General features: G+C 41.4%; 1 protein-coding gene across 1 annotated transcript in view; it reads right to left on the bottom strand.

Moving 5' to 3' along the window:
- Window positions 1-19493: 19493 nt before the first annotated feature.
- The window catches only part of CPE (carboxypeptidase E), a 118580-nt gene continuing 111415 nt past the window's right edge, over window positions 19494-26658 (bottom strand). Inside the window, exons 7-9 of the mRNA XM_004040594.5 lie at window positions 24382-24481; window positions 22004-22122; window positions 19494-20174 (exon numbers count right to left, since the gene is read on the bottom strand). Of these exons, the coding sequence (XP_004040642.1) occupies window positions 20076-20174; window positions 22004-22122; window positions 24382-24481 (318 nt within the window). The 3' untranslated portion in view covers window positions 19494-20075. The remainder of the gene's footprint in view (window positions 20175-22003; window positions 22123-24381; window positions 24482-26658) is intronic.

Raw genomic sequence — 26658 nt, 5'->3', positions numbered from 1 at the left:
CTTTTCCCGGAATTCATTATTTGTAAGTTAAATGAATACATCTCACAAGAGGAGATCTGAGATGGATCCTCAGATCTCACACCTCAATCAGAAGGATATATAAATTAATGTTTGTTTAAAAAAAAACACAAAGACTCCTTATAAATCAATTACACCATGCCCTGGCATACTGTAACATGATAATCAAATTGCCTCATACCCGGCTAAGATGCTCAAGGGTTGGAATTTTGATAAGGAACGTTCTTGCTAGAACAGAAACTCTCCAAAGACAAGATTTGTGACTGCTTGCTCACTGTTGTATCTTCAGCACCTGGAGCCATTCCTGGGACATGCAGTAGTTGGGTGGCTGAAGTCTCAATCACTTGAGGGAAGGGCAAAGGATAGTATGAAGGTATTAGGCATTAGGTGCCAATTAGGCAAGAGAAAGGGTTGGGTGAGGTTCAGAAACAGAGATTAAAAGGTAAAATCTAACTTGAGGTCTAAGTAGTAGAATTAATTGGTGCCAAATCTAGCATGCCACTCTAGTTGACAATTAATAATACATAACCAAACATGATATAGCAGAGACCATTTCAAAGTAAAATATTGAGCATATTATAATGTGTATACATTTAAGAGATAGTATAACACAATTCTGGGTGTAACTGTATAAGAGATAAAGGAAATATGAGTAAACTAATTGATGACTTTCATTGCATTTTATAAATTGGAATCTTTCCTAGAAAAGGAAAAATATATTGATTACAAAAACATTGGTTACAAAATCAGTCTTTCCAGGCCAGGATCAGTGGCTAATACCTGTAATACCAGTGCTTTGAGAGGCCAAGGGGAGAGAATGGCTTGAAGCCAGGAGTTTGAGACCAGCCTGGGCACCAAAATGAGACTCCATCTCCACACACACACACACACAAAATAATAATAATTAGCTGGGCATGTTGCTGTGTGCCTGTAGTTGTAGCTACTCGAGAGGCTGAGGTGAAAGGAGCCCTTAAGCCCAAGGGTGCAGTGAGCTGTGATCAGACCATTGTACTCCATCCTGGGCAACAGAGTAAGACCTTGTCACACACACACACACACACACACACACACACACACACACACACACACACACATACAAATCAATCTTTTCCCATGAAAAGGAGAATGGTTAGACAAACTATGTTTCATGAACATTTGTTAAACTTATTTGAGTCCTAGCCATTTCAACAAGATCAGGGAAAAATTAACCAATCCATTAGAAAAAATATACACACGCTCCTCACCATAAATCAGAGCTAAAGTGTAGGTCATACCTCAGAATTTCATACTTAGATTCTTAAGTTAACATTCTCCTAGGATAATGCGGTGGTGTAATATATTTCTGAATTATATTTCTTTTTTTTTTTTTTTGAGACAGACTCTCTCTCTGCCACCCAGGCTGGAGTGCAGTGGCGCTATCTCAGCTCACTGCAATCTCTGTCTCCTGGGTTCAAGCAATTCTCCTACCTCAGCCTCCCAAGTAGCTAGGATTACAGGTGCCCGCCACCATGCCCAGCTAATTTTTGCATTTTTAGTAGAGATGGGGTTTCACCATGTTGGCCAAGCTGGTCTTGAACTCCTGACCTTAGGTGATCCACCCATCTCGGCTTCCCGAAGTGCTGGGATTATAGGCATAAGCCACCACATCTGGCCTCTGAATTATATTTCTAACAGGTAGATAATGTGGAATACTGGGGAGATCAAGGCTTGGTAGCAGACAAAGCAAAATAAGATGCCACGAGGCTGTCAGTCTGCCTCCTACTACTCATTCTGGCCTTTTGCTGCTAGGAGGCCAATGCAGTGCTCTGTCCAGCCCTTGCTACTAAAATCACAGGCTTCTTATTCACTCAGGATCCTCTGTTCAAGTTACAACTTGCCAATCTTAATGCACCTCTGGAAGCTATTGCTGCCAAGATGGCAGTGAAGAAATGCACAGACAAGATGTCCCTTGGGAACAGACTCTTAATTTAAAAAATATTGGGGAAAATATTGGTGAAATTTAATCTCTGAGGTGTAAAAACTCTTTTATCCTGGTTTCCACTGTCTTTCAGTGATACCCTGATCCTCACTGCAGAATGCAAAGGTTTCAACTTCTTGCTTTAATAAATTATTGCCCTGCAAAAATAGATACATAGAGAGAGAAACTTGGTAGCAGAAAGGTCTGGGTTTTACTGCTGTCTCTGCCATTTTTACAACCTTGAGAGAATTACTTAATCTCCCTGAGCCTCAGTTTTGTCATCTATAAAATGGGGATTATGCAGTATGTTGTGCAGATTAAATGAAGTAGAAAACATACCTGGTATATAGTGGGTGCCTAATTATCTACTTTCCTCCATGCTTTCCCCAAGCCCCCTAACTATATACACAGCCAACTTGACAGTTTCAAGATGCCCTTGACCTGATAATGTACGCAAATAACTAATTTCAATTGCTTTTCATAGAGCCGGTCTGCTGGACTAAATTGACTCTTCAAGTTAGTTGAAACAGTTAAACTGACAGTTATGAAAAAGCCTTAAAGTCAAACAGAACATTATAGCAGATTTTACGGAGGATTAAGATTGCTTCTGTTGTTCTCTTTGAAGAGAACGGATGGCGTGACTGAACACAAATCCTCACGGTGCTCCTGGGCACTTTGCAATATGAAACGTGTTGGATGATTGCTTCGCTGTGTTATAATACATCTGCCATCAGCTTCAAGGTGAGCACTCTATTATTTTTACAGCTGTACTCCTTTTCCTGGAATTTTGAAATTTCAAGAGGAAAACAACAATTTCAGATCTGTGGAGCAAAAGTAGGTGTGATCTTATAATCTCTTAGCTCATCCTACTGGGTTGGCATAGGCCAGAAACCTACGGAAATGGGACTGAATCCAAGCTGAAGTCTTGGACTGCCATACATCAGCCCAAGAGCTCTTGGATGAAATGCTAGAGAGAGCCTCATCACCTGTGCTTTTGATGGATGGAAGCACTACTTCAGTAGAGCTGAGGGCTTCCCTGCAGATGTATAAAGGTTACAGATCTCGCTCCCGCCATGTGCCAACTGATCCAATCCCAAGACCTCCCAATTACTCCCACCTGGTCCTGCTGCTTCATCCCACTGGTGGCTCCCTCCGTATTTCCTCCCACTGTGGTGCGGGCATCACACTTTCCAGATGCTCTGTTTGCCATTGTTTCCACTGAGAGATGCTCCAGCAGGTTGGAGCACTGGTTGGGATATGGCTAGTGAGAGCATTTTGTGTTACAAATGTACTTACATGTATTTGTGTTACAATCATATGAGTTCTATTCTTGGCTCAGGCTCTGGTGATTGTGAACAGGTGACTTACTTACAGTTAGCCAAACTGCAAAGTTGGAGGACATGGTCCTTCAGACTGCCAAGTCCACTCAAGACTTTCTGACACCAACTGCAAGGAGTTACAGCCCAACTACAAAGCTAAAAGGGAAAGTCAACACAAAATCTCCCACACTTCTGACACCAACCGCAGGGTCAAGAGGTTCCCCAAATCACTCTCACATTTGATAATTCACTAAAAGGATGCTTACTGAAGGCTTTTTGTTATACTCATGGGGTTATGGTTTATTATAAGGAAAGCATACAAAGGGCTACACCTGTGAAGCTTCTACTGTCCCCAGAACATGTTACCTTCTCAGCATTGGTGTATGACAACATACATGGAGTACTGCCAACCAGAGAAGATGACCCAAGTCTCCATGGGCAGAGTTTTTACTAGGGCTTCATTAGGTAGGCGTGACTGATTGCCTCATGGATTGAGCATAGTTGACACTCAGCCTCCAGGTTAACTGCTCCGAAGGCTCAACCCTAAAATCACATGGTTGGTCCTTCTGGTATGACCAGCCTCAGACTGTCAGGCATGGGCAGACCCCTCCACAAATACTCTCCTTCCTATTAGGTATGATGTAGATTACCTTCCAGAAGCTGAGGGCCAAGTCCAGGCCTCTCTTTGGACAATGCCAAATTTATCACTACACATTACTTAATTTGTCTGAGCCTCAGGTTTTTCATTGATAAAATAAGGATAATCATATGTGCCCTATGACTCTCAAGCTCATAAAGAGATGCAACAATTCTCTGGATTCAGAAAATTTCAGCTAACAAGAGAAACTTTGAGATTTCTGCTAAAATAGGGTAGTTTCTGTAGTTTCTGTGTCAGACTCAAATATTGTCCAATGGCTCCTGCCTCCAAACCCCACTTTTCAAAGACAATTCTGATTGCACAATGTCCTTAGAAACAGACACATTCTCCCATTTTCAGGGGAAATAGTACACAATGGGGGGAAGTGCACAGGACCAAACACTGGCAGAGGAGCCGGCTTCTAGCACTTATTAGCTGGATGATTCAGAGCAAGACATTAACTTTTTGAAGCACCAGTTTCCTCATGGAGATAACATACTTGCCATACACGTTATCATAAGGTTGTTGTAAATTCAAATGAATTTTACTGAATCTTAAAATCAAAATGAATGTATATATTTATATGTATATGAAAATGCTCATTAATCAAACATTATTGAAGATAATGAAATGGTTAAGCTACCAATGCTGTAACTTCTTTTTTTTTTTTTTTTTTTTGGAGACAGAGTCCCTCTCTGTCATGCAGGCTGGAGTACAGTGGCACCATCTTGGCTCACTGCAACCTCTGCCTCCTGGGTTCAAGCTATTCTCATGCCTCAGCCTCCTGAGTAGCTGGGATTATAGGTGTGTACTACCACACCCGGCTAATTTTTGCTGTTGTTGTTTGTTTTTTTGTTTTTTTTTTTTTGTGGAGAAGGGGTTTCACCATGTTGGCCAGGCTGGTCTTGAACTCCCGACCTCAAGTGATCCACCTGCCTCGGCCTCTCAAAGTGCTGGGATTACAGGCATGAGCCACGGCACCCTGCCAGGTGCTGGAACTTCCGTACCCCAGGAGAGTGGACTTCTGTAAAGTGCTAAAGAAAGTGGCTGATGTGCCAATAGAAAGTATCCTATAGGTCACATTTAAGTAAATGAAACAGTTTCTAAATGAATCCTATGGTCTGAATGTTTTTGTCCCCCTAAAATTCAGATTTTGAAATCCTAACCCCCAATGTGATCCCATTAAGACATGGGGCCTTTGGGGTGGTGATTAGATCATAAAGGCAGAGCCCTCATGATTGGGATTAGTGACCTCATAAAAGAGGCCCCAGAGAGGCCCTCACCTTTCCACTGAGTGAGGACATGGCAAAGAGGCACTGTGTTTGGGAACACAGGCACTCACCAGACACTGAGTCTACTGGTGCTTTGATCTTGGACTTCTCAGTGCCTAGAATTGTCAGAAATAAATTTCTGTTGTTTATAAGCCACCCAGTCCATGGCATTTTGTTTTAGCAGCCCAAAAGGACTAAGCCAATGGATTATTAAATTCTCTCCTTCATCTCCCCACATACTTTAAAGTGTTTTCCATTTTTTGGTTAAGTAGCACTTAAGATATTTTCGTCCTATATAGTCTTTCTTTAGCATTTATTCAGTCATCAATACACCCAGTTGGGAGGTGGGGATATCAAGGATTTTTTTAGAATATGCAATACCTTGCTAAGGTTGAGGTTCTAACCTCCCATGTGCCTTTCGTACTCTCAAGAACTCAGACGCATCTTGTTTATGAAGCCTGATGTGGGCCTCCTCTGTCTTTCCTCACTCCCTGAGAGGAACAGCCCAGCTCCAGCCAGTGGGCAGCGCCCTTGGGTGCAGCTTCCCTCCCCGCACTCATGATCTGTCTTAGCAGAAAGGAAGAAATGATTTCCCTTGAGCTTCACAGCAGCTTCTGCTTCTTTTCCACCAGGCACTAACCACCACCTCACTACCTCCACACAGCCAAACAGACATGAGAAGGGGGAGATAGGGGAAGGGTGCACTCAAAGGCACCCAGAACCCAAACACTGCCAAAAAGTCTGCAGCCAAAGTTCCAAAAGCCAGAGGAGCCACAGAGACTCCACAAACCCCACCACTTCACCTCCAGTCTCCCAGATCTATAATGTTTCTCTCTTCCTTTGAGAGTTCCTTTCCCCTAGCCCTGTTCTTTACCTTTCAAATTAGGGAAAATAGAGAGGGAAGGAAGGAAGACGAAAGTGAATATTTATTATGTGCTGCCTTTACCATCAATAGAGTTGGCCTTTTTTCATGCTCCCCAGTAGTTCTCCCTGAGATGCTCCAGTGAGTGAGGCCAGATGTAGCCTGGCCCTGGTACTCAAGGAGTCCTTTACATTCTCAGAGGGACAGAGGGAACCTCAGAGCCCTGGTACAAACCTCCAAGACAGCTGCTTAATGGCAACCTAATTTGCTTCAAACTGCTATGGGCCAATCAAGAAATGTAAATTATTTCCATTTTAATGAATGATTTATACGTTCTGAATGGTTTGGCTCCAAATTACAAAGAGGTCAATTTTCCTCACCTGTGCTCCACTGCAGAGGAAGGCAAATGAGATTTCATAAGCAAAAAAGAGCGGACAGATGCAAACGTGGATTTTTCCTGAACAGGAAGGCTGTTCTTCCCAAAGGCCAGTGCTGCTTTACCACGATCAATCCAGAAGACTAAACAGGAGGCTGCATGTCTTCATCTGATGTGGCCCAGAGCCAACCTGTCGGAAACTTCATCTGCTCATTTAAGAGGCTGGAAAAATATGGCTTTGGAAGAGAGCTTGGGTCTGTAATTTAAAGAGGCAGGCACAGACATTATTTCTAAACAAACTATTGCTGTGTTTAGTATTGTAATCAGTCAGGGCTTGGCAGAGAGCAGAGGGCACCTTCCATCCGGCTAAAGAGGAGAGGGCCGCAAAGGGATGGACAGGCCTGAGGGACACCAACAAGGAAAGTGTGGTGCTGAGGCTGGTAACAACAGAGCCTGAACCCAGGCAATACAATACAGCCCATACGACAAAAATTGATCAATTCCAAAATGTCAATTGGGTCAAGGTTGAAAAACCCTAATCTAAAAGAATATTCCAGCAATGTGGGTTGGGAAAATAATTTGCAATGGTAGAAATAATTAGCAAATTCATATTAATTCTAAAAAAGGTTATTCGTAGAAGGCTCACACAGGCGCATCTCAGAGACACTAGGTGCCTGCTTCTCACAAGGGACTGCAAACTTAGGCCTCATGGTCTGCCTCTCACTAGTTAATTAACAATGTTGTTAAGCATGCTTTGGTTTCCCCAACTTTGCAACAGGGATTAAAAATAGTACGTAGATTTGTTAGGGAGAGTAAATGAAAAAATATAGGAAATGGCCCAGGTGCAGTGGCTCACACCTGTAATTCTAGCACTTTGGGAGCCTGAGGCGGGCAGATCATTTGAGGTCAGGAGTTCAAGACCAGCCTGGCCAATATGGCAAGGTCCCTGCTCTACTAAAAATACAAAAATGAGCCAAATGTGGGTGGGTGCCTGTAGTCCCAGCTACTCAGGAGGCTAAGGCAGGAGAATCACTTGAACCCGGGTGGCAGAGGATGCAGTGAGCCGAGATCGCGCCACTGTGCTCCAGCCTGGGCAACAGAGCAAGACTCTTGTCTCAAGTATACCTATGTAACAAAACTGCAAGTTCTGCACATGTACCCCAGAACTTAAAGTATAATAAAATAAATAAATAAAAGTGTAGTTGTGGCAAAAAAGAAAGATAAAAGAAAATATAGGAAATGCACCTAACACATTCCTTCTTGCACAGTAGCTTCTCCAGTAATGTTAACTGTTGTTATCCTCACTATTATCATCATAATTATTACTATGATTACTACCAGCTGAGTCTTGGGAGTGGATCGGGGTGGGGGGCGGGATTCATCCCACCACTACTTTGCCTCGAAATAATCTTCTCATCTTATTTCTGAGTTTTCTCTGTTTTGACATTACCTGATTCCATGAAACCTCTGGAAAAACGAATTACTGGTCTTGGACAACAATTCTAAAACTCCCCAAAATCTACTGCTACAAAAATGTATCAAACTGGAACTAAATGCAAAATGGAAGTCTTATTTTCCTTGAATTACCAAACATTATTACCAGAATGGACAGGCTTCTGTTCTCCATTTCCTAATTTCATGATGAAAAAGAAAAAAAAAATAACCCTACCCTATATTTGGTTTCCTCTGGGTTTGGCCAGGACAGTTCTGAAGTTTTCAGTATCCAGCTATGTATCTGAGAAATGTTTCTATTTTATGTAAATTAAGCTGGTTACATGGCTCTGTAAACATAGTTAAGTCTGTTTAGCTTATTGTAGGTCTTTTTAAAAGGCAAAAGACTGCTTTCCCTAAATCATGAATTTGTCCAGGAAAACGGCACTGGTTGGTGCCTATCTGTAGAGGTTTTGTGTACCTTATCTCAAAGAATTCTCATAACAACCAGGCAAGGAAGGTGTTTTCATTTTTGGCTCGGGGCTATAAAACTGAGTTTCTGAGACATTAACTTGTCAAACATCACACAGTGTATAAGTGGATTTGAAGCCAGGTATGTCCCACTCCAAAGCCCATGACCTTCCCATGACTCCTTGTGCCACCAGCCAGCAATCTGCCCTCTGGCACCTCACTCTCAGTGTGGAGGGGGGCATCAAGAAACTACTTTAGCGCTCTCTGAAAGGTAATTGTAGTGAACATTACCCATTGCATTGTGCTGTTTTTGCGGGAGTGACTCTGCCTACCACTTCTGTAGCTAAAATCCAACGAAGAGCAGTTGCTTCTCTCACACAAAATCTCTATCTCTAAGAGCTTTACAAAGAAATTCTGAAATGCCCTAAGCCTTGCCCTGGTACCAAATCTAAAATTCTTTTGCCATTTTCTTTCATATGTCATGTGCTTTAATCCCATTACTCTGTCTTAGGACTCAGAGCGCTTAAATGCTTGTTGGGGCCAATGGAAATTGCAAAGGAAACCAAGCCAAACCAAACCCAAGCAGGATGGGAAGAGTTGGGGAATGTTCCTCTTCTTTCCCTTCTGCTCTCAGATGGCAGCAACCTGAGTTCCTTCTGTCCCGTCTTAATTCCTTCTAAGCCTTGGATATACAGCCAAAGTTTATTTTCCTACCATTCTGTAATGCTTTCACAGATACAGTACTTCACTGTTAAGAGGATGCCAATGCCTGTAATAAACAAGAGACAGACTTAACAGGTAGTTTTTGTTAAGCATTTACTATGACCCAGGCCCTGTGCTAAGTTCTTTCTGTCCATCAGTATATATACACAAGGAAAGAAAAAGAAGAGTGAAAGAAATTCCTTTTGGAGTCTGACTTTCAGTAAATGTGAAGAGCCAAAAGCTGCCTAACATCAGCAGAGGCCCGCTGTTGGTCGAGGTTTATGTTGGCATCCTGGAATATTTAGTCACTGGCTAACCAGCATCCCTAGGCTGAGTTCTTGTCCCCTAAATGACGGTCTTTTTAAAAAAGGGGGAGAAAAAATTTGCAAGGCCAGGACAAAATATGACATTCAAGAGCCCAGTTCCAGGCTCTTCCGATCCTACCATACTGCCTGATCTTCTGAGTTCGAATTAGTTGGTCGAAGTTTCACATATCTGTCAGTGGTGAGGGAAGCAACCTAACTCTTGACTGACTTTCTGTTTCATCCAGGACACCTGATTTCAGACAAGCCAGGGCAGAGCCCAGAGTTAGGACCTGGAATCTTGGGGTCAGGGCTGGGGTTGGGGAGTTATGAAGGCTAGGGCTGTGGAAAAGTTCAAGGGAATTGTCTGGAGAGCAAGCTGCCCAGCAAGAGGATGGAGCTAAAGAAGATCCTCTCCTCTGAAGCCCCCTTCCAGAGAAAGAACCTGTGAGGAGGAGGAAGAGAAACTCTATGCTGTTTGGCCTCAGATGCTTTCCTTGCTAAATGCCTTCCTGACCCAGAGAGGTCCAGAGAGGAAGAGAGAAAGCATGCAAAGAAGTACAGACAGGGGAGACAGAAGAGAAGGAAAGAAGACAGGCAAAGGGAAAGTAAGGATGCTTGGGACAGATAAAATGTACCCAAGAGACAGGTGATTAGGAAAACAGAAAGTAAAAATGCAAGTGAAAGGGGTGCCATGCTTACGTTGCAAAAACTCATGAATAATGATACTGAGTTTGAAAGTGATTCCTGGATGGAAAAAAAAAAAGACTTTCTCCTTTTCCATCTTTTTATTTAGGTACAACCCTAAAGAATCTGGGATGTCAATACCGGGCACGCGATCCATTCACTCAAGTAAGCCATATCCAGCTTATGCGGATGCCAGCTCCCTGCTGCCCCAGTTAAGAATTGAGAGCCTTGTGCTGAAATTACCAGGAGCTGCATCTTCACTCTGTGTCTGTGAATAAAAGGAAGGAGATGCATAACCAAGTTTGTGCGGGCATGAGCCTGCAGGGCTGTTCACTGCCAAAGGATTCAACTGGAACTCCAGCATCTAATGCTTCTTTTCACATCTGCCTGGCAGCTCAGTGTATTTGTTGGCCCTCCCAAGGCTTGACAAAGAGCACATGTGGCGGTCTGAAGCTTGAGGTGCACACAGAAAGCTGGCACTTTCTTACTTTAATTACACACATACTTGGCTTTGAAATACCTCTGTGTATTTAATGCAGAAGGAGGTGTATTTTAGGTTTTAAGCAAAGAATGCTGCACCACCCACCGCTTTAATCTTCCCTAACCAGACCCCAAATCCCACAGCAGTGGTTCATGTAGCGAGATAAGCCATGGCAACACATTTATGAAGCCCTGGTTAGACTCAATGCTATTTTTCTCATCATCTTACTCTTCAAATTTAAGGTTTAAAATAAACACAGGGGAAGCTGCAGCGAAGTTTCTGGAGCAAAGGGTAACTATAGGTGAATGACTATGGCCAGCTGCTTTTAGATAGCTCCACGACAAGGCAGAGAACAGAAGTCAGCCTGGTAGTGTCAGGACTGATTTTTCAGGAATTTCTAGAATAAATATTAGTGTAAATGTGGGTAAGAAGAAAGAGCAGTTTTAGCCAGAGGGTTCACTGGAAAATTGTAAGTCATGTAGTCAGGACTATGCAAACGCTGCATTGTGATGACAGTCAAACTCATGAAACTTGACAAACTCAACCACTGATTCAGCTATTCAAAAAAAAAAATAAAAGGCATTGGATCATTTTCCGGTTTACATACTTTGTACATGTATTGAGTTTTGGTTTACGATAATCAACTAGTGATTTCTCAATCATTCATTGCATATCCTATTCCTTAGTCAGTTAGTTCCTAAGTTCATGAAAAGGATTTCAGCCACATCAGTTTCAAGACAAAGTGCTAGGCATTGTTTAATTCTGAAAAATTATATAAAAAAGAAACATGAGGAAAAAAACACATTTCTCCTAGTTTTGTAGCAATTGCAACACAGATATTTTAAGTGTGTATAAAGGAAAACGTTATGGCTATTTCATCAGCAAGTGTTTTTTGCCCAGTAAGTGTCCGATTGCATGCCGCTGATTTTATTTACTGGTGAAAGTTGGGCCATCTTCAAGTATGTGCCACTCACCTTCCACTGTGCCTCCCCTTCTCTTGGCATGCATTTATTCTTTCAACAAATACCTGTGGATATTCACATTCCAGTTACCCAGAACATCTGGACAAAGTTTCTTCATCTTCTATCACTGTCATCTCCACGTGGACCCTCATGTGATAACATTTCAGAGACACCAACTGTTCCAAGCAGCTTCTAACAATGCGGGGTAGACATTAAGCTCACAATTCTTGAAATATAAATGCATTGTGGTTTTATCTCTCTTTTCTCATCTTATCATTCTGGCCTCAGTATTAAATAGTTGCCAATTAAATAGCAATGAGGAGATAAAATATAAATAATTATTTAAATGATTTTAACTTATTCAAATACTGCTATAGTTGATATTAAAACTATTACTAAACAATAGCTTTGGCTGGGCGCAGTGGCCCACGCCTGTAATCCCAGCACTTTGGGAGGCCGAGGTGGGCAGATCACTTGAGGTCAGGAGTTCAAAACCAGCCTGGCCAACATGGTGAAACCCTGTCTCTACTAAAAGTACAAAAAAATTAGCCGGGCGTGATGGCAGGTGCCTGTAATCTCAGCTACTTGGCAGGGTGAGGCAGGAGAATTGCTTGAACCCGGGAGGCGGAGGTTGCAGTGAGCTGAAATAGTGCCACTGTACTCCAGACTGGGCCACAGAGCGAGACTCTGTCTCAAAACAAAACAAAATAAAACAAAAAGCAAAAGAAAAAATAACATTTTGTATAACGGCAAGCCAGTTACCTTACCCGTTTGCTCCGCACTGAATCCCACCAGCGGGCTCCAGCCAACTTTAGGTCCCTGGACCCATCTTGATCTAGCATAGGGATATTTAACAGCTCTAAGATTCTTATCTATGGCCGGGCGCGGTGGCTCACGCCTGTAATCCCAGCACTTTGGGAGGACGAGGAGGGTGGATCACGAGGTCAGGAGATCAAGAACATCCTGGCTAACACGGTGAAACCCCGTCTCTACTAAAAATACAAAAAATTAGCCGGGCGTGGTGGCGGGCGCCTGTAGTCCCAGCTACTCGCCAGGCTGAGGCAGGAGAATGACTTGAACCCGGGAGGCGGAGCTTGCAGTGAGCTGAGATTGCGCCACGGCACTCCAGCCTGGGCGACAGAGCGAGACTCCATCTCAAAAAAAAAAAAAAAAGATTCTTATCTATAACCCAGTATTACACTATCGCTCTTCTGATAACTAGGTTTTCACCTCATGTGGTGAGATGGCCTTACCGGTGGATCTTTAACCTGGGTTTCTTCCATGATTCTAGTTTCCGAGTACCAAGTCTCACAACTTACCTTGTAATAAGAGCAGTAACAATAAAAATAAAACACATTTTGAGCAACAGTAGTAACCCATCTTTGAGTAATAATAACACATTATTAAGTAATAATAATAGTGATTGCATTTGTTGAGCACTTGCTACGTGCCAGGCAGCTTTCTAAGTGCCTTACATAAATTAATTCATTTAATATGTGCACCACGGGACCCTCCTTGCAGCCTTCCTTCCAGATGTATACTAACAGGGAACCTTTGCCCAGGAGAGGAAGCCTCACTATGCATGCTGAGGGTCTATGTTTGTTTATTTTCAAGTGTTGTCTACATTAATTTTTTTGCTGACTTCAGGACTCTTGATATTCCATTTTGTACACTCCAACGCCACCCCTGCTGCTGCCTGCCCTGACTATAACTTCAAAACAGACAGAACATCAGCAACCAAACCCTGCAGCTGCGTGAGCTTTCCAGGAAATCCTTTCCCTCTTAGGGGAGTGGGAGACTAGGAGGCAGTTGTGATGCCAGGAGTCCCTGTCCTCAGCTGCCCTGTTCTGCTGACCACCCTGGCAAATCCTGAAACATGTCTCTCTACTGCATAATGTCAGGATCAAACATAACATGTGTGCCAAACAACACCATGTCTACAGGGAACTTGATCAAAATAATTGGATTTACAGTAATTCCACATGGCAAGAAGCAATAAACAAGAGCTATTGCATTTACTTGAAAAATGTTTAAAATCATCTTTAAAGGGCCTTCTTTCAAAACAGGTAATAAATACTCCCCTGAAGCCCAAAGTATAGCAATCAGCATATGTGAATAGTCGAAAGAATATAAAACAAAGATACATTTAATGAAGCAGTACACAATTCTTTCCAGGCCATGCTAAAGAAGTGAGGTAAGGTGGAAACAGGATGGACTAGAAGTAAGGCAGACGTAGGCTGTAATCTTGCTCTGCCACATTTCAGCCGTATGAAGTGGGAAATTTAACTTAAATTCTGAATCTCTTTCTTCATCTGTTAAATAGGACAGCTGCATCACTTCTCACCTTAAAATATTGTAGTTGGGTTTCAAAACACTGCATTTCAAGTGTCTAGCGCTAAGTGCAGCATAAGACACACACTCAGTCATGGTGAGGATGGTAGTGATGGTGATGATGATTCCAGTGATGGTGGTGGTGACCATAGACCATAGCAAAGTGCTACTGGAATCCCTGGTAGAGAAGACAGGGTGAGCACTTAGTAATTGCTGAATGAATCTTCAAAAGGAAAGAATGGAGAAAGGAAAAGGAAGGAGGTAGAATACTAAAAGAGCTAAGACAGGATAATGTGTAAGAGGTCTAAGAAACTATGACACCCTCCAAAAGCTTACAGCCTTGTGGCCCCTGACATCATGGAAATTTTCAGTAAGCTTCACGAGGGGGATTTTTCTTTTCTGAGTCGTCATTACAGACCATAGTCAATATCAGCTTGGGTCACACTGATGACCCTTAACCCAGCTAAGCCAAATCTTTGAATTGTTTTTAAAAACACTGATCCTCAGGGAATTTTGCAATGATTTAAATTAAAACTAGAAGTATGTACTACCCTAGAAATTCAAGTCATGATTGAGTTGATTCACAGGCTGATAGTCTAGGAGAAAAAAATGAAAGAGTAAAGAATCAGACCATTTGTAAGTGCCTAGAAAGATGTTTACTTAAGAACAGCAAAACCAGGATGAGTGTATTTACAAGGTGAGACATAAAAGCTTAGGTATATTCTATCTTGACATTTTTGAGGCAGAAACTCCAAATGCCATCCAGCCCTAACCACAGAAGACAATCGTCATGGGAATTTTGAAAAGACAAGTTGAGCAACATGTTGGAACAAATGATGGTTCTCAGCCTCCCACAACACCAAATCATGGAAGGATTTCAGAAGTTGTCTGTATAAATAAAATATGAATATCAAAGTTCATATTTCCCTTTCTGCAAGTAATGTTTACCTTTGTTTATGTGAAAAATTGGAAATCAAAATGAGTTAAGATTAGCTATTTTTCCATAGTAATGTGTCTGATTTTCACTGTCAATGACAGAGAAAGAAAGCGAAGTTCAAAATATGTTCATTATTTCATTAAAATCAACTACTCAGTCCCCTTCTCTTCTTATTTTTCTTACCTAAAGCAATTTGACTCTCTTGTTCATAATCCAGATCTGTTTAACCTTCAGCTCATGTATCTCTCATATCCTTGACTGCTCTAACCTTCACTTCCAAACCAGATTGAAAAATCTTAGTTCAGATTTTTCATTTATTTTAAGTTTATATGAAACAACAATGTGACTTAACTTTAAATAAATGTCAGTATCATCTTAGACTGAATTAAGAGAAGTATAGGCCGAGTGTGGTGGCTCATGCCTGTAATCCCAGCACTTTGGCAGGCCAAGGCAGATGGAATGTTTGAGCCAAGGAATTTGAGACCAGCCTGTGCAACATGGCAAAACCCTGTCTTTACAAAATATACAAAAATTAGCTGGGCGCAGTGGTGTGTGCCTGTAGTCCTAGCTACAGGAGGCTGAGGTGAAAGGATCGCCTGTGCCTGGGAGGTTAGGGCTACAGTGAGCCATGATGGGGCCACTGAAATTTAGCCTGGACAACAGAGGTAATCCCAAGAAAGAAGAAAAAGAAGATGACGAAGACAAAAATGAAGAGGAGGAGGAGGAGGAGAGGAAGAAGGGAAAGAAGGAGAGGAAGAAGGGAAAGAAGGAGAGGAAGAAGGGAAAGAAGGAGAGGAAGAAGGGAAAGAAGGAGAGGAAGAAGGGAAAGAAGGAGAGGAAGAAGGGAAAGAAGGAGAGGAAGAAGGAGAGTAGTCAAAAGAGAAAGGTGCTGCCTACTTCACTTTTTTGTTTTTTTTTTTTTTTTGAGACAGAGTCTCATCTGTCACCCAGGCTGGAGTGCCGGGGCGCAATCTTGACTCACGGCAACCTCCGCCTCCCAAGTTCAAGCAATTCTCCTGCCTCAGTCTCTCAAGTAGCTGGGACTGCAGGCGCATTTTTTTAGTAGAGACGGAGTTTCACCATGTTGCCCAGGGTGATCTCAAACTCCTAAGCTCAGGCAATCCATCCTCCTTGGCCCCCCAAAGTGCTGGGATTACAGGCATGAGCCACCGCGCCTGGACCCACTTTACTTTTACAAAAAAAAAAAGCCACAAATCTAAAATACTACATATTTATGCCTCTTAAAAATTTTAGGCATTCAGTATAAGTTGCCTATTTCTTCTACTCCTGAGTTCAGAAGCAGTTGAAAAATAAAACACAGATCAATAGACAGACAAGAGTTTAAACTGTCAGCTTTATTACTGATAAACTAATTGGAGAAAATGACATTAGATTTGTGAACCAAAGAGCCTATTAATACTCTGTGACTGCCAACTCTCTCCTCTATCCAAATACACATCCAAAGCCTCCCTCTGCACCCAAAGGAAAGTTTGGAGCTGTGTCTAGGGAGGAAAATGGGAAGTTTACAGTCCTTTGATAGAGTTGTTCTACCCCGTTAGCACCCCATCACCACCTAGCAATTAGGTAATTGACTTCTCTGCTGGAAGGAGTGTGTGAGGAGTGAGACTACAGGCCAAGAGTTGTATTTCAATGGAGGTCCTTCAACACAAAAACATGAGACCAGGGAAAGGACTTTCCCTCCCAACAGTGCTCAATTCTTTTTTTTTTTTAAGACGGAGTCTTGCTCTGTCACCCAGGTTGGAGTGCAGTGGTGCAGTCTCTGCTCACTGCAACCTCCACCTCCTGGGTTCACGCCATTCTCCTGCCTCAGCCTCCCGAGTAGCTGGGACTACAAGCGCCCGCCACCACGCCCGGCTAATTTTTTGTATTTTTAGTAGAGACGGGTTTCACTGTATTAGTCAGGATGGTCTCAATCTCCTGACCTTGTGATCCGCCTGCCTCAGCCTCCCAAAGTGCTGGGATTACAGGCGTGAGCCACCGCACCCAGCCAACAGTGCTCAATTCTATCTCCCCTATGCCATCAGATAAAATTGGAGCATGTTAACAGCATGACCAGGACAGGGAGCTTTGAAGCCCTCTATCAAGAAAAATGGGTGCAAGGACAAGACTACGTGGACCTAACAACTTCCTTCCAAAAGTCGAATAGGTAGTCCATTTGGCCTATATGGCCCTGTAGTGGAGACATATAACCTGTGTCCTCCCCTACATTTCCTGCATTCTGTTCAGTTAGGCAAAGCCACCTGACTAGTCCTGGACAACAAAATGTGAGCAGAAGTGACGTGTCACCTCCAGGCTAAGCCAATGAAGGTCCACTCCTTAGTTCCAGTCTCTCCTCCCCTCCCTCTGCAGTAAGTGGGGAGGTCCCACATTCCAGATGGTACAGCTATGAAAGTCAGGACCTCCACCAACCTAGGTCCCGAGTGAACAGAGAGAAGTTTAAGAGAGCAAAGTCAAGGCCATGGAGAACAATAAGAAAAGAAAGCTCTTGGCTGGGCGCAGTGGCTCACACCTGTAATCCCAGCACTTTGGGAGGCCGAGGCAGGCAGATCACAAGGTCAGGAGATCGAGACCATCCTGGCTAACACGGTGAAAACCCATCTCTACTAAAAATACAAAAAAATTAGCCGGGCATGGTGGTGGGGACCTGTAATCCCAGCTACTCGGGAGGCTGAGGCAGGCGAATGGCATGAACCCGGGAGGCAGAGCTTGCAATGAGCCGAGATCATGCCACTGCACTCCAGCCTGGGCGACACAGTGAGACACCATCTCAAAAAAAAAGAGAAGAAAGAAAGCTCTTGCCAAAGTGTAGAATGAATTCTGAAACCAGAAACATTTTCCACCCCCAAAATAGGAGGCCCATAAAGTATTTGCTCGGCAAGATTTCTGAGTTGCTGCAGGCCTGAATGCTGGGCCCCTCTCATTCCTCACCACTGTGGAAGTGTTTCCTCACATTGTCTTGATCCTGTTCTACCACTGCACACTGCGGGTGAGGGATGCATTTTACCTGTCTTCTTAGTTTACTTGTCCCCGAAACAGGACTGGCCATGTACAGACCTGACATAGAGACTATTGTGAGATCACTCAGAGATCCTGAAATTGAAGCTCAAAGCCATGATTTGATGTGACTGTAAGCCGTCTCCCTTGCAAAGTGAGTCCTACATTTGGAAACAGGAGAGCAAAGTTGTGTTGGCACCAGAGAGAGGACTATGGCAGTGACAATGCTTACCAAACATTGTGGTTAGGCAAGGCCATGTAACTAGCTCTGACCTGTGAGCTGTGGGCAGAAGTGGCCCCAGTTATCTTCTTCTGCGACCAACACAGGAGACTGAGGAAACCTTGTGCTGAGATGGCAGAACCGCACGTGGAAACATTCTACATAATTGTGTCACAGCATGCAGCGCAAAGTTCCTGGAGAGTTACGTAGACCTACAGACTTCGCATGAAAAATAAATTACTATTAAGTTAGAACGCTAAGATTTGGAGTTCCTTCTTACGGCAGCATACTCCAGTCTATCCTATCTTATCTAAACCTCAAGAAGCAAAATTTTGAAGCTCTTCAGAGCTCAGTTTCAATCTCATTTTTCTTCTCACTGTGGGCTTCTCTTAGGCAATTGTACATCTGTCCTTCTTCAGTCTCCATCAAGCCATGTGTTTCCTACCCCAATGCCTTTGCATCTGCTATTCTGTCCCAAAGTCCACTTCTCCTCACCTACCGGGGTGCACTTCTAGACTACCTTTCCCAGACTCCCTTGCAGTTACTGTGGCCAAAGAATGTACAATTCCAGGCAGTGTGATGTGAACAGAAGTAATGTATACCACTCCCAGGCCTGCCCACAAGAACACCCTCTACATTCTCCCCCTTGCTCTTTCCCCTTTCCTGTTGGCTGCAATGGAGACGACCACCAATGCAGCACTGTTGGACGTGTGCAGAAGATGGCAGATCTTCTGTCAGAATGGATCCCAGAACGTGGTCCCAGACTGTGTGAAGAAAAGTCACCCCATCTTTCTGTCTTTTTCCAGTATAGGTACCTGAGCAAAAAATACACTTCCATTGTGTTTAACCCAGGATATATGTGGGGGCCTACTATTATAACAGCACAATTTTAACCAAAACTTACACTTGCAGCATTGATCAACCATACCACCACCACCATGCACACACACACACACACACCCCTGCACTCTGCACTGCTCACACCCACTCAATATTCTAGGTCTGTGCATTAAGATGCATCCCTGACTCCTCTCATCCAGTCTAATTTAAGTTGCTCTGTCATTCTTTCTCTCTCCCTACTCTTTCTTGTCATTTTACGTATCACAATGCACAATTAAATATTAACCAGTGTGTTACTGATTTAGAGTTTGTGTCCAAACATTAATTTTTGTGTTATTTATATAAAGCTTGTGCCCAAAATCAGAACCTTTTGCCTGCCACAATAACATACATAGAGGCTATGCAGTGCTTAGCACACAGTAGTCGCTTAACAAATTTTAAAATGTACAGGATGAATACATGAGAAGCCGCCATTAAGAGAATACATGTTTTCATCACAAGACCACAATGCCAGACCAAAAATCTTAGGGAATTGAAATACACGCACTGGGGATTTTTTTTTAACCTTTATTCATTCAGAATGCAATTCTGGGCCACTCTACAACCAAGAGAAAACCCTAAACTTTTAAGTAGTGTTAACAGACTACATAATATAATAGTATTGCTCCTATATGTACAAGCAAGAAGTCAATTTTTATTCTTTTCATAAAACCTCTTTGTAAACATGTACCTTTTCTTCCCATCAAAAATGCATTAACAAGATCATGCTTATAGTTAGTCAGCACAAGAAAAAAACGACAATTTATACTGAACTATTTAAGTCTTGCAGTAGAGTGCTCACAACTCCGAGCTGTATCTGTTAACCTTTTCAATAGCATTCATTATGTGACATTGTCACCAATTACAGTAAAAGAACTTCACTAATTTTTGAAAGCTAGAATTACTCAAAAAGTTCTGCATTGTAAATAATACCAGGAATATTGCATTTAAGCCTAGGATGGCAAAATTACTTAAATCTTTTCTATACTTTTTTGTGTAATATAGTAGGAAAATGAATACTATATAAGAGAATGAAATATATCAAGTTCTTATATTTTTACCTAAGAGGCTATTTATTTTAAGGAATGTTGATTAATATTTAAATGATTAAAAAATAAATCAATGTTAAGTATTAACTGCACAAAATCTAAAAAAAAGACCACATTACATCATACTACATTATATAGATAGATTTAAGCAGCTAACTAGAAGCCTTTTTAAAAATTTAAAGTTTCTGACATCATTTTCCACCATTCCATCAATTCTTCCTTCTCCTCTTCTTTCCTTTCAGAAAATGACTCCAGTTCAAAATCAACCTAAAAGAGAAAATCAAGAACATATTATTATCAAACTGCATGTGTTTTTTTAAATTGAAATTAAAAAATAAGAGCAGTTTCAGTATACACTCAATCCAGCCACCTGAATTAAAGTAAATCCTGAAATAAAATCTCTTGCGATAAACAAAAGATATTTTCAGGGGAAAAAAATTCAAAAGCAAAATTCAAAAGCCTTATGTTTGAAATGTCCTTTGATTTCATAGCTTTGAAGACAGATATAATTCAACAAAATTCCTGCCCCAGTCTCTTCTCCTCATAAAAAGATGTAACTGGCCAGGCGCGGTGGCTCACGTCTGTAATCCCAGCACTTTGGGAGGTCGAGGTGGGCAGATCACAAGGTCAAGAATTCGAGGCCCACCTGACCAACATGGTGAAACCACATCTCTGGTAAAAATACAAAAATTAGCCGGGCACGGTGGCGCACGCTGTAATCCCAGCTACTCAGGAGGCTGAGGCAGGAGAATCTCTTGAACCCGGGAGGCAGAGCTTGCAGTGAGCCAAGATCGTGCCACTGCACTCCAGCCTGGGTGACAGAGCAAGACTCTGTCTCAAAAAAGAAAAGAAAAAAAGAGGATGTAACTTATAGTTAATTTTCTGCCTTTGGTTATTTAGTGAGCACCGCCTGTCAGCCTTGAATCTTCTCCTAATGTGGGAGGGAATGTGGAAGAATACAGTTAGCATGCTGGTATCCCAAACCACAAGGTTCTGCTATCCAGAATCTTGAATTTGTTAAAGAAACTGACAAAAGCATGTATGTGTCCAAGCCATTCTCTTTGTGAATGGGAGTCTTCATCAGGTCTAGGGAGAAGCCACACACTCCGCATAAAAGGCTATTCAAAGTAGGCAGCCCCCAACCCCAATCCCCTCAGGCCCCATCCCAGATGGAACTAAGAGTTTCTTGATTTGGCCACTTAAACGCCTGATTATTTTGGATCGTGATTACACTGACTACATCCTTGCACTAACACATGCCAGAAAGACAAAGGATCAAAACAGTTGAACCTTTACAACTTGTTCCCAGGGCCATTTTTTTCCAGGTTTCAGTTACCCAAATATACCTATTGATTTTAATACATATACAGCCCAATGTAGACATACATGCACACAATCAAAACCATATACCAGTTAAAAACTCAAGATATTTTGTTTGCATAAATCAAGCATTTATACTCCAAGTTTTGGGCATATAAACAAAAATAATAATAAATTCTTTTCAAGTAAGCTTTTTAGACTTTCAAGAAATCCTACAGGTATTCCCACGGTCCCAGGCATATAATACAAAGGTAGTAGTAAAATTCTGCTCTAAGAGAAGTTTTGGTCTTATCACCATCACCTTCCTAACAAACAAATGAGATCTACTTAAATAAGATATGGTTTTTGATAGTACTTAGCACAGACAGCCTTGCACATAAAATATGCTAAATAAGTGTTTGGTTACCACTTAAATTTTCTTTTATGCATCATTTTTTTTCAAATACTTACTGAGAAAGGCACTGCACTAGGTGCTAAAGATAAAAAGGCAAATGAAACATAATCCCATTGAGATGGAAATCAAGGTTAGCAATTAAAAATTTAATTTTTTAAAGTTTCATTTCATTTTCTTGTAAATCTCTTCAAAAACTGAGAAATGGTAATAGAGCTTCATATTAACTTTGCTAAGCCTCAGTTTTCTCATCTGTTAAGTTGAGATAACAATGTTGCCTACCTCATAGGGCTAGTATGAAGATTAAATATAAATCACTTCAGTATGCCTGACAATGATAAATGCTTAATTATTATTATAGCGTTTGGCTATTATGATTACTTACCCCAGCAGCAGGGCTGTAAGGAACTGCCACTTTCTTTGTTACTGCCAGATAGCCTGGAGCCGAGGCTGTAAGTTTATAGTTTCCAGGTATAAGCAATCTCCAGTAATCACCATCCTTTGCTGTAGGAAAGCAGAATATCAAATCACAAAGCACATGAAATATGCAGAATTATACAATGCATAATTACGCCATCTAAGGAATACCCAGTCTAGCTCAGTTCAACTTTTTTGATTCTCGATTTTTAAAGTAAATATATAGGGAATTTAATGAAATTTTATTGAATAGGGTGTGAAACTCTCTTTACAGGCTTCATTTCTTATAGCTACTTTATAGATATCAATGTTAAATTGTCTAATAAACCTCGTACGATCATAGACCTTCTAATCACATCAGGAGCAACACAGGTAAAAAGACAGATGAATTCCCCAAGCAGCAGGGTCAGAACATACAGCCATCATGTTTTGATTCTTGCCAGGTGAAGACCTGATGGTCAGAGAATCTTCACAGAGTGTGGGCCAAAGGTAGCCCCTGTAGGATCTCTGAGGCCTTATTAGAAATTTAGATTTCTAAAGACTTAGAATACACTGGGCACCCTAGTCCATTCAATCTCCCATTTACCTAAGTCAGTGATTTTCAAACTTGGGTGCAAACCTGGGAACTTGGTAAAATGAAAAATCTGATTCCAGCTCCCAGGTTCTGCATTCCTGACCAGCCCCAGGGCAATGCTAAGGTTGCGAGCAGAGGCCACACTTTGAAGAGCAAGGTTTTCGTAGACACTTCACACCTTCTCCTTTTTCCTAACACCCCTACACATCCTGTTCTTCCTCCCAGTTGTTACTTTACATCTTATTTCATTGCAAAAATAGGTACAGTCAAAAAAATTAAGCCCCCATCACCATATCATCAAATCTACCTCTAAATCCACATCTGCTTGCAGCTAGTGCCTCAATTGTCTTTTTGCTTTATAGCAAAATTTCTGGAAAGGTTTGTTCATGTTCTCAATCTCAGAATGGTTCTTCTCTTATTCTCTCTTGGACCCAGTCCAATCAGGATCCCACCGTTCACTCCATTGAACAGATTTTGTCAAGATCCTCTGAACTGCTAAATCCAAGGATTCATTCACAAGGTTCATCTTAATTAACGCTTTTTCACTCCCTCCTTCTTGAAGCACTTCAAGGCCTCCAGGACAACACACTTCATTTTCTACCGTCAGTTCTATTGCTGGTTCCTTCTTATTATCACCTTGCCCTTGAAAAGCTGGAGTATTCTAGAGCCCCTCCTCTGATTTAATTTCTTCCCACCTATTTATTCCCTAGGTTAGATTTTCCTAAGCATTTCACATCATGGAATGTAGAGAAAATAAAATATTTGTATGACACATTAGGGCTAACAGGTTTCTTGTGGCATGGATACTAACGCTGGGTTTCACCCTCTCAGCTAAGGGCTAAGGGGCTACATGGGGTAACATCTTGGCACAGATTCTGGCATACTGGCTGGCACCTGGTGGGCTGTTGATACATGAAGAATGAATGGAGTTTTAGAGGACAAATGTTAAAGATTTTTTTTTTAATCCAAGCTATAAATGTGAAAGTTAAGAAAGAGTTGATGGTACAGAGTGGTTTGGGACATAAGTTAAAGGTTAATTGTCACAAAGTCTAAAAAAAAATTGTAAAGAGTTTATAGCTAAAAAGAAAAAGTTGTCATTATTGAAAAGATCCCAACAAATGACAAACTAAAATGACCTGGATCAATGTTTATTAATGGGAGTAGGTAGACTTGCCAGAAAAATGCATCATTTTCCTCAAACTGGGGAAATGGAAATGGAGCTCAAAACCTGGAAGTCACTAACATCGCACCTCAATCCTATAAATTCTTGTTTAACCTTGAATCCCTGCGGATTTATTATACGGATTAAATGAAAAACTGTGTGAGAATTTCTAGACACACAACCCGCAGCAGTTTTCTTCCTTCCTCCTCTTTCCGCTCCCTCCTTCGGTCTCCCCATTCGCAGCTCGTTAGCACTTCTTAACAGAGACTAGAAAGTCACTGGTATTTTAACTCCAGCAGCTCCTTTTCCTTTGCCTGAAGAACCGCGAAGAATCGGCAGCCTGTGGCACCACCTCCCAGCTCTGGGGCGATAGCTGAGGAAAGTGCGCCATCTGCTGCACCCGGGTTTCTAACGCAGCAGCCGCCCTGGGCTCCACTCACTCCGCCTGACCTGAGCCCACAAAGGAAACTTCACCAGATCAAAGCTGAGAAACGCTGTAGAGATACGAGCTATTTGTTTTGCTTAGAAGAACATAAGACTTATAATTATGATAATTAGTAATTATGCTCTTGTACATAACGTAGAGCCTCCAATTGTGGCAAAGACCCACCGGATGTAACATCGTGGTCTATTCCTTCCACTGAGATGGTGGCATTCGCAATTGGGTTACCTTGAAGGTCTCGGACAAATCCTTTAACTCCTCGGTGTATCTGTGAAGGTCAAAAATAACCAAAAAATTAATATGACCTATAAATTTATAGAAATGGCCTTAAATATGTTTCATATCAAGCATCTCCTTATTTTCCAGCAAATACCGTAGATCTCCATTGTTTAAGAATCAAGACATGCACAAAAGGCCACTGAATTTTTTGTGCATTTTATTCTGCTTTTCCCTAAATAGATAAATGAAAATTAATGTCTTGTTTGCTTCCCAAAAAAAAGACTTTAGTACCTTCCAAATCATCTTAAAAAGTGTCATATTAAGGGAGGAGACCACTCCTCATATTGTCTTATGCCCAATTTCTGCCTCCAAAGAAAGAAGAAGGAAAAACTAAAAGGCAGAAATGAAATCCACAAGCAGGCAGCCCGGCGCCACACCCTGGGCCTGGTAGTTAAAGATGGACTCCTGACCTAATCGGTTATGTTATCTATAGATTACAGACAGTGTATGGAAAAGCACTGTGAAAATCCCCGTCCTGTTCTGTTCCGTTCTAATTACTGGTGCATGCAGCCCCCAGTCACGTACCCCCTGCTTGCTCAATTGATCACAGCCCTCTCATGCGGACCCCCTTAGAGTTGTAAGCCCTTAAGAAGAACAGGAATTGCTCACTCAGGGAGCTGGGTTTTTGAGACATGAGTCTTGACGATGCTCCCGGCCGAATAATAAAGCCCTTCCTTCTTTAACTCGGTGTCTGAGGGGTTTTGTCTGCAGCTCGTCCTGCTCCAGTATGTGTAAAGTTCTAGTCTTAGTGCATTTCATAACTTACTCTCTTTCAATTTTGGTCACCTGTGTATTCATTATATGGCTACTGTCAATTAACAAGGATATCATAATACAAGCCCGTTAATATTAACTCATTCTGGATAAAAAGATATATACTGTGACTGCTTTTGCATCAAATCTATTAACATTATTTTGGCTGAAAATAGAGTAGTGAGCCTCATAACAGAAAATAGAATGTTGATTTAGAAAGAAGATGGGAGAGCTGCCATTGAAAATAATCCCCCTAAATTAAGTTGTAGTCATCAACTGGCTATTGTTTAATACACTGCAAACTACAAAAACTGCTTTTCTCTTTATTTTGGAAAGACAGTTCATCTAAGTCAATATGTGTTTGAAGTGACAGAGTCGCTTCAGGTCTTTAAGAAAGTACTGCATCTAGAATATCAAATCGTAATTCATTAAACTTGATTACTTAACAAAATACGCACCAACATCCCAAATGCTCAGGTTGTGCCTCACCCAATCGGGCTATAGAAAATAAATTGCTTTCACTACTTATGATACTTGACTATTTCCCTACAGAAGACAGATAAGTCTCCTGTAATCCTTTGTCATCAAAGAATAAATTCGGCAGTGGTACACTGTTTTATCAAAAAGATGTGCCTTGTTACCAGCAATATTTTTTGTGTGTGCCATTTTTCTTAAAAAAAAGAAAACTCTCACACCCTATAAAAATAACATGTAATTTTTTATGTTAAAAAATGTAATTTTTTAATGTTGCAAATAGGAAACAGTAATAATTATTACTGTTGTCAGTAATAATGATCATTTTATTGGCAACCAGTATAGTAAAGAGAGTAAATATATTTCTAAAAATTTAAGATTTATTCAATTCTAACTTCTCTCCATAACTAATAAGCCAACCAAAATTGAAAAGAGTTTGAAATTTAGCCATTGGAAAACATGAAAACTTAACTTTCTGAATTAAAAGATGAAAAATCAGAAAAAGTGTAGAGAAGAAGAAAAGGGCTATAGAGACCCAAACTCTAAATTTCTTAAAATGAGGCCCCGTTCAATAAAACTTAGAAAGATGCTAGCTGATAAAAGAGGCTTTACCCAAGTACTTTATTCCTCTTGAGGCACTATAATCCTGAAACTATCAATATTATAAGCCTTAAAGAAAGTTTCTAATTCCCACATCATTGTAAAGTAAGTAAATCAATCACTACAAGAACATATTATTTGCCTGTATTAGGCACAAATATATTAGGTTAATATTCATGGCTTTACTTTTTTCTGCCTCTGCAATCCAAGACTTATATTGCAATATGTGCAATATGCAGTTTAACAAATAGTTAAAGAAGTAAATGTCTGTCTGTGATATGTCAACTTTTCTGTTTGAAAAATTCCAGTGTAGTAATAAATCTCAGTAGAAGTGTATGG

Source organism: Gorilla gorilla, chromosome 3 (genome assembly GCF_029281585.2).
Source record: "Gorilla gorilla gorilla isolate KB3781 chromosome 3, NHGRI_mGorGor1-v2.1_pri, whole genome shotgun sequence".
In the NCBI taxonomy this organism is placed as follows: domain Eukaryota; kingdom Metazoa; phylum Chordata; class Mammalia; order Primates; family Hominidae; genus Gorilla; species Gorilla gorilla.
Note: the sequence above shows the minus strand (reverse complement) of the source record. Positions and strands in the feature narration are given on the sequence as shown.